The 9,197-nt window shown below is 41.5% G+C and overlaps 1 protein-coding gene across 1 annotated transcript in view; it reads left to right on the top strand.

The window, feature by feature from the left end:
* The window catches only part of SLC25A24 (solute carrier family 25 member 24), a 56,875-nt gene continuing 47,678 nt past the window's right edge, over positions 1 to 9,197 (top strand). The window contains exon 1 of the mRNA XM_019628809.1: positions 1 to 374. Within this exon, the coding sequence (XP_019484354.1) occupies positions 192 to 374 (183 nt within the window). The 5' untranslated portion in view covers positions 1 to 191. The remainder of the gene's footprint in view (positions 375 to 9,197) is intronic.

The raw sequence follows: 9,197 nt of genomic DNA on the forward strand, positions 1-9,197 counted from the left end.
CTCCGCGCCTCTGGCGGAGGCCGGCGCGGGGCGAGCTCCTCCCCGAGCAGCTTTGGGCGCGGCCCCTCCCAGCGCGCCGACCGGGGCTTAGGTGGGGTCTCGGCTCCTGCGTCCCGTGCACCACCAGGCCGGCTGCCGTCGCGCGGATCCCCGTGACTTTCCTCGGCTGGGCCGCCCGCGCACCCAGGACCATGTTGCGCTGGCTGCGGGGCTTCGTGCTGCCCGCGGCGGCCTGCCAGGACGCGGAGAGGCCGACGCGCTACGAGACCCTCTTCCAGCAGCTGGATCGCAACCGGGACGGCGTGGTGGACATCGGCGAGCTGCATGAGGGGCTTAGGAACCTGGGCATCCCCCTGGGCCAGGACGCCGAGGAGGTGGGTCGCTGCTGGGCGCGGTCTGAAGGCCAGGAGGGCTGCGGGGACTCGGGGCGCTGTCAGCACAGAGGGCGGTGGCCCGCGGCTCTGCCAGGAAGAAGGAGGAACTGGGACTTCAGCCCGCGAATGGGTCCAGGCGCTCACGAAAGGGGCGCGCGGCCAGGTATCCCGGTAGCAGATGCGCGTCAGGATCTGAAAGGCGACGGGTATTTTTCCAGATAAAATTAGCGCAGTGGACACTGGCCCACTGTACCACGATCCTTTTGGTCTGAACGTATCCCAGGTCCTTTACCTGCTTTTTTTTGCGCCTTTGCAAACATTGAATCAAACTTGAACTTCTTATAGTTCTCAGATTTCAGTGGGCCCCAAATTCTGTAAAAAGGCTCACAACTTTGTATTATTTCTCCTCGAAGCTGCTTTGTTACACCAGCTAGTTTTGTCTACTGTTTCAGATCTGTTTGAAAACCAATCTTATTTTCCCCCAACTCTCTGTTGAGGAGAGGTGACATTCCATTGATTGTGACATTCCATTGATTAAGACATTCCTTATGCCCCAAGTACATAAATTGACCTGCAGGGGTGGCCCGTCTGTGAGCAATTTCAACGTTTCTGAGTCATTCCTATTGTGACCCTGAAGTTCAGCCCCCTTAGCAGGGCGCAGACATTTGGAACCTTTCCAACGCCACTGAAACATGAGAGGACATTCCCCTGTCCCAACAGGGAAAGCGATTCACTTAAGAGCTAACAACTGTTTTATAGTTACGTATTTTAAGCTACTCATCCAATGTTGTCTGTAGTGACCGGCCTCTTCAAGTTTACTATTTCTTCTTGAGTTACAGTAAGTTACAATTTTTAGGAAACTGCCCATTTTGAACAAGATTCATAATATTTACTTATGATCTCTAAAAAGTTCTGACTGTATCTGTAGTTATGTTGTCATTCCTGATAGCTATCTTTTCCCCCTTCCATGTTGCCAAAGCTTTGTCTATTTATACTTGGAAAGAACCAATTTTTTGTCCTTTTTTGGTTTTTCCTTTTTTTCTTCTCCTAATTTCTGTTTATTTCCTTGTACTGTCTTTGGGTGTACTCATTTGCTTTTTCTAATTTCTTTGGTTGAATGCTGGATTCATTAATTTGAACTACAGTATCTCTTTAATCACTTCTTTTGTTGCATCCCACAAGTTTGTACTTTTGTTATTTAGTTGCAAGTATTTTCTAGTTTCCAATATAATTTCATCTTTGACCCATGAATTATTTAAATGTGTGCTTTAAATTTCTAAATATATGCTATTTTTGGGTGGTTCTTTGAAAATATGAATAAAATAACCTCTGGTAAGACTATAAAAAAGAGAGAGCTCAAAATCAGGAATTAAAAAATGTCTTTAGTTTCCCAATATTTATATAAGAACAGACTATAAAAGAAGTTGTATAAGACTGTGTGAATGCAAACACATAGAACAGGATGGTAAATGTTTATCGCTATATGTATTTTATACATATATATATATATATATATATAAAATACCTTATACATACATGCATACACATATACAAACATAATGTGACTCCCTGTGCTCATGCCAGATACTAACTATTCCCAGCACTCTTTTTTGACTGGTACATTCTTCAATAAAAGGTTAAAAATGGTTATTTCTGGATGGTAGGAATTAAATTACTTATTTGTTGACAATTCTGTATTTTCAGTTTTTCAAAAAATGAACACACATTATGTTTTTATGATTAGAGGAAAACAGGGAGTTTAAAAATTTTTTTTTGATAATCTCACCTTTGTCTCGTGTCACTGCTGTTAGAATTTTCAAATGGTATTATTTTTATTTGTTGACCGTGCCCTCCAGTAAGACCAAGCATCTTGAGGACGAGGATCATGTCTTACGCAGCTAAGCAAAAAGAAGAGAGAAAATTCGTATTTAGTTCTCCTAGAACTCAGAAATGTCCGAATATGGAATGAAGAGTGGACTGTAGTGTGAGGAACAAGGATATAGCACCATTCCTCATCTCCCCATAACCATCTAGTCATCCTGTCGGCCTTTTAGAGTATTTTCTGTCTCTTCCTCCTCTTCCGTCTCCCTCTCCTCCTTCTTGGTTGTTTTTCATCAGAGGCCACATTAGAACATTCTAAAAGACAGTCCCAATGTTTGGATGTCATTTGAAGTACTCTGAGGAAAAAAACATTGGGGACATTAACGAGTAGAGAAAGTAATCTAAATTTTAATTTACTGAAATGGAAATCATGAGGGAAATAAACTGATGTCGTGAAAATCAGCAGTTTTAGCTGGGTAATAAATATGCTCGCTTTGTTTCAATTTAGGCTTGGAAGACTGTGGGACAGTGTAGGGCCAAAAAAAAAAAAATCTGAATTTAGAATCAAGGCAATACAATGAAAAAAGGGGAATCTTGTCTAACAGGATTTTACAGATTTTTTTTCGTCTCAAATCTTGGCATCATTTTCAGTGGCAACTCTTTTATTAATATGTGGAGAAGAAAGGGGAACAGGTTTTGTAGAGTATGAAGGTACCGAAGTTCAGGGCTAGCTGATTAACAAATGTGTTCAGTTAGCCTGGGAAATTATAAGCAGTTTTAAAGCTAAGTTGTTTGCCCTATTTTCACAGGCACAAGCTCTTACTGGACCTTTCTTAGAAGAGACTTAGTATCATAAAGGGGTTGGACTCTTACAGCTGGGAGGGTTACCAAGAGCAAGGAGGGAGGAAGCAGCCTAGAGTTCAAAGTTCCATACTTGGTGCAAACTGACCAGATAACTTGTCAGTTTGGTCAAGTCATTTAACCCCCTGCTTTCTTTTCCTTATTCTTCTTCCTTGTCCTGGACAGAGCTTTTCTCAAGATCACATGTGACTGGATATGAAAGTTCATGTAAAAAAACCCTTTCAACTGTGATATAACATGTAGTATGTGGCCAGCTCCTTGAGAGCCCAACGTCACCATGGGTATCAAGTATATGCTGGATGACTGGGCAGTGTCAGAGGAGTAGTTAGACTGGGTGATCTGATTTAAGGGCTCTTCTAACTCTTACATTCTATGATTTTTCTTTTAAAGATTTTATTGGGAATTAGGGGAGGGGACAGTGTTGGGGAATTGGGGAAGAGGAACAGACAAGTGCTGTCCTTTTGTTCTTCAGCCTAGTTGTGGAGGACACTGCTTCACTGGCCCATGTTAGTATTGTGATCATTGCGCTCTTCCTGGCTGAGGCAGATTGGTTGCCATCCATTGGATGGCCACAGAAGCTCGTGGCAGCTCACACTGGCTGCCAGCCACTCATGGTATCTTATGGCAGCCCACTGCAGCCCCACTGCAGCCTACCGCTGATGACTCACGGCAGCTCAACTATAAGTCGAGCTGTTGTTCACCATTTTAGCTGTAGAAGGCACAGCATCACTGGCTCATCTGGGATCTGAAATGGGTGGCCCTGCTGCTCAGAGTTCTTGCTCCCAAGCCAACTCTTAACCAACGAGCCACTCGGCGGGCTCTCTATGATTTTTTTTTTGATTCTCTGTCTTTAAATTCACAACTACAGATGGAACAGGATCACATACAAAACCAGTAGCTTACTAATGTTTATTACTTTGAATGGAATTTCTTTTTAGGGTTTCTCTCCATGAGATAATTTCTCCGTTACAAGGAGGATTGACTCCATTGGAATTTCAGTTGTCAGAAACTTTATTACCTAAGGAAATAAATATGGAAGTCATAGAGGTGCGTTTTTAAGGCATCATAGCAGGGAGATTATGGTATAAGAAGAACAGTGGAATTCCAACTATATTTATGTCAGATGTTCTGAAGTATATAACATCTGTATCTTTTTGTTTTCTCATGACTTATATTAAAAAATCTGATGTTTTCCCTTCTTTGAGGTTCTCTATTTCTGAACAATGGGGAAAAAAAGGAAGAATTCCTTAGTAAGGCATGAAATACCCTTTCCATTTTGGTAGCTATCTACTCGACTCTCTTTCCCAGACCTGACATTCTATATCCCTGACTGGACCACAAGCATGTACACTTACCTCTCTTCCCCTTTTCTGCCTGGTAAGTTATTACCCATTGTTTAAGACCTCAGTTCACATATATAATTTTACCTTCCCCCAGTCAACATTATTTTCTTTATCAACATTCCAGTGAAGACATTTAGAAATAAATAACTTTCCACAAGACAACATTCTGTAAGGGTGCTGCTTAACTCCTTTTGACTACTCTGCATTCAAACATCCTATCTTCTTTAAGGGTCAGATAGAATCCACTGAGATATCTATATTTGAAAGATTTATGGAAACCACTAAAAGATTTGTTGAGAAAGTTCGAAGCCTCACTCTGAAATGTGGACCATGGTATTTTCCACGTTAATTGGTGCAGTGTGTAATAGTTATTATTATGGATTGTGGAATCAGGCCACAGTTCAAATGTTTTCACCATTTGCTACACTTGTGACCTTGAGTAAGCTGTTTAATGCCTGGAAACCTCCAATGTAGACTAGGAATGGTAAGGTCTATCCAGTAGCTTAGCACAAATATTAAATTCATTTAGTTGATGTTTTGAATCGTGCCAGACACTGTCCAATGCAATGGGGTGACAAGACAGACAGGATCCTGCAACTGTGTTCTCAAAACTTTCCCTGTAGGAGGTCTGCGTGTGTTGGATGAATGGGTAGGGGATAATTAAAAAGCAAATAATAGATAATTTCAAAAAGTGGAAAGATCTATTCAACATAAATAGTTTTATTAGATGAGACTATCAGCTATGTTTTGCTCCCTCCTGTCAGTTCTGTAAAATGCTGTCAGTCTATGCCTTAATACCCTGGTCATGACTTCTGTCTTCTCTACTTGGTCCTATGGACTCTTGTGTCCTGCCTGGATGTCTTGTCCACTGTGACCCTTTGTGATGACTTGCATTTTCTGCAGTGCACAGGGCATTCCCTCTGGACCATAAAATCCTCTTTTGTGGAAGATTTCGTTCTATAATTGGGCCACAGCACATCTTGTGAAACAGTTTTAGATGGTCACCACTGCGCAACAGCTCTGGGGGAGGTGTTTATGGTGAAGCCTCCAGTAGTCCTGAGTGACCGTGGTGCACACTCTTCCTAAAGGCAAACTCATGGGTATTTCAGGGACATGCAGTGGCCCTCTTTATGTTGTTAGCTTGATGTGATGAGTGAATAGAGCAAGAAGTAACAGATGAGGGCTTGATTAAATTTTCTTTATGAATTTTTAAAAAGGAATTTATTTTGCGGGGGAGCAGGTTTAGGTTCACAGCACAATTAAGAGGAAGGTATAGAGATTTCCTATATCCCTCCTGCCCCCAAACATGCATAACCTCCTTCATTATTAACATCTGGCACCAGACTGGCACATTCGTTACAACTAATGAACCTACATTGTCACATCATTGTCACCCAAAGTCCATAGTTCACCTTGGGGTTCAGTCTCGGTGTTGTACATTCTGTGGGGTTGACTACAGTATAATGACATGTGTCAGTCTTTATAGTATTACACAGAGTATTTTCACTGTCCTAAAAAAATCCTCTGTGCTCAGTTTATTCATCCTTTCACCCATTCCCCAGATTGCTTGGCAACCACTGATCTTTTTATTGTCTCCACAGTTTTGTCTTTTCCAGGACGTCACAGAGCTGGAATCATACAGTATGTAGCCTTTTCAGATTGGCTTCTTTCACGTAGTAATTTGCATTTATGATTCCTCTGTGTGTTTTCATGGCTTGGTAGCGCATTTCTTTTTAGCACTGAATTATAGTCCATTGTCTGGGTGGACCACAGTTTATCTTTTCTCCTGCTGAAGGACACCTTGCTTGCTTCCAAGTTTTGGCAGTTATGAGTAAAGCCGCTATAAACATGTTGCAGGTTTTGTGTGGACACAAGTTACATAAGTTTTTAACTCCTTTGGGTAGATACCAAGGAGTGTGATAGGTGGATTGTATGGTAAGAATGTGTTTAGTTATTTAAGAAAATGCCAAACTGTTTTCCAAAGTGCCTACCATTTTGCATTCCCACCAGCAATGAATGAGAGTTCTTGTTGCTTTACATGAATTTTAATATTCAGCTTTTGAAAGGCACAACTGATCTCACAGATTCATTGCACACAAAGATGCTACAATGAAATACGTCTTTACTGTAGTAAGTCACAAACATGACTGATGATAGGTTACAGTAGAGGAGGAAGATACAGAAGCGATGAGTCATGATACTCAAGTTAACTGTTAGATATTTGAAAATTTGTGTGCAATGAATCTGTGAGATCAGTTGTGCCCGATGGAGAATTAAAGAAAAGAAATTACATAAAAAGTGGAGTTTTTACTGTGAAACTGCACCTCCACATTCCCAGGGGAGCAGGATGAGGGACCATAGGCATATGTGTAGGGAAGCCAGAGCCTCCGTGGTTCTGGAAGAGTGGGGATTAAGAAGAAGCCACAGACATTGTTTCCGAGTATCTATCTCCTCACTTCTCTCTGGGACTTCTCCTGACTTCTGCCCATTTTGAGATTATACTCCCAAATGTGCTGCCCACGTCAGTAAGGTCAGAGCTGGGCCCTGTGGTTAGAGCAGCCTTGCCCCTTGCCGGCAGCTCCTGCAATGCGGGGTGAAGATAAGGAACGGGGGATGTGGTGGGGGTTGGGAGAGGAGAATCACATAAGGGAAGGCCCAAGTGGGCAGTTTTTTAAATTAGATTTTCAATTTCCAATCCTCACTACAATTCTTAAGCGCCTCAACCTTAGAAGAATTCTTTGAAAGGTGTTATCATACAACTTAACAAAAAAATATTGGACCTCACCACCAGTCATTATGGCCCCGCCGTCCCAACACTCCTACCCACTTTCCTCTAAAAAGCTCTGCCTTTAGAGACAGTCCTGTGCAGAGGCCTTTCTGGACGTTTTCGGGTTAAGGGCATGAGTCGTCCCCTTTCGCCTCCTCCCGGAGTAGCGTGGGAACCAGGGCGTCTGATCAGCTGACCTGGGAGCGCGGAGGCCGGAACACCACGGTCTCCCCCTCCAGGGCCATGACCCCAGTGTGGCCCCCACCGGGGCTCCAGGAACACCACGCGCCGCCGCTGCCCTGGAGCCGTTGCGACGAGCCATCCCTTTCCTGAGCTTTACCTCGCAGAGTGGCTTTGTCTTTGGTGCCTCAGAGGACTCTGCTATCTTAGGTCTCTGCCAACTGGACTCGTGCTGCGCAGAGGGATTCCCTTCCTCCCTTTCGCTTCCACCTTGGGGAAACTCATGGCGGGGCGCAGTGTGGACCACCCCTGCCATCAGAGACATCCCTGATGGACGCCCTCTACGAAGAGCTCTTTTGGTACTTGGACTTGAATGAAGATGGGACCCTGGACACCCTCGAGATTCAGGAAGGCCTGGAGGATATAGGGATTATTTCCTTCCAGGAGGAAGCGAAGGTGGGCCTCCGTGGGGATAGTCAGAGAGATTCTGGGGCTGGGAGCCCGGAAGAGGCCTTGGGCAGAGAGGAGTGAAGCCAAATTTAGAGGTTCCCAAGCTTGAACAGGGCCCCACTATAGTCTTCGGGTCAATTACCAACGTGCCTGTGTTAAGAATAACTCAACACAGCTCATACTTTTCTCAAACATTTTTCTCAGCTTTCTCCCTGATAATAAGACTTCCAACTTCAAATTGCTCTCAAAATGTTGCAGCAACCTTGTTTGGGGAGTCACCTTGTTTAATGTACTCACCTGTTATTAGTAGCCTACGTGGGAACCTAGGCCAAAGATATTCCCTCCCCACTTGGGAGATGTCCTTTAATTTGTAATTTCCAAAATGACAGCTGTTTACTAATATTTCTATTGACCACAATATAAATGTTTTAGATGGCACCCCAAAATGCTGTGACATTTTCTCATGGATGATGCAAATCTTTTTGAGTAATCAGGAAATAATTTCCATTTGAAAATCATTGTCAATTTAATTTGTAAAAGGAATTAAATCAAAATAATTATTCTTCAGTAACAATACAGCTGTACTTGCTTTTGAAACTGTAACGAAGGTATTTGAATCAAGGCTATTTAATTTGCAGATAACAGAATCCTACTTACACTCTTTTAACAAAAAAGGCTAGAATTCTTTGTATATGCACTTTATTAGATTAAGGAAGCACCACTGTATTCCTAGTTTGCTGGGAGTTTTTAATCATGAATGATGTTGAATCCATCAAGTGTTTTTCTGTATTTATTAAGATGATTTTTCTCTTTTATTCTGTTAATGTGGTAAATTACAAGATTTTTTTTTAATATTAACCTAACCTGGCATTACTGGAATACAATATAGATACCTATATCTATATTTCACATTTTATATGCTGTTATCTATTCTATATATTGTTATATCATATTTTATATATACTGTTGTCCATTTTATATATAGTATTATCCATTTTATATACTGTTAGATTTGATTTGCTAGCATTTTATTTAGAATTCTTGCATCTATTTCACTAATGACATTGCTTATAATTTTTTTCATGGGACTTTTTAAATTATAGATTAAATTTTTTTATACTTATAGGACTACTCAGATTGCCTATTGATGTGTCAATTTTCTTTCTTTTTCTTTTCTTTTTTTTTTACTGACAAGGTTAATTTATTTGCCTTATTATAATTACTGATGTACTTGAAATCATTTGTCCTATTGTATTTTTTAAGGTATTTTTATTTATTTATTTTATTATTATTTTTTTAATTATTATTTTTTATTGTGAAATACACATTTTTTAGAATTAGTTTCAGCTGTACAACACAGTGCAATAGTTATACTTTTTACCCCTCGAGGTGAGAACCCCC

This window comes from Hipposideros armiger, unplaced genomic scaffold, assembly GCF_001890085.2.
Source record: "Hipposideros armiger isolate ML-2016 unplaced genomic scaffold, ASM189008v1 scaffold_808, whole genome shotgun sequence".
Taxonomy (NCBI): Eukaryota; Metazoa; Chordata; class Mammalia; order Chiroptera; family Hipposideridae; genus Hipposideros; species Hipposideros armiger.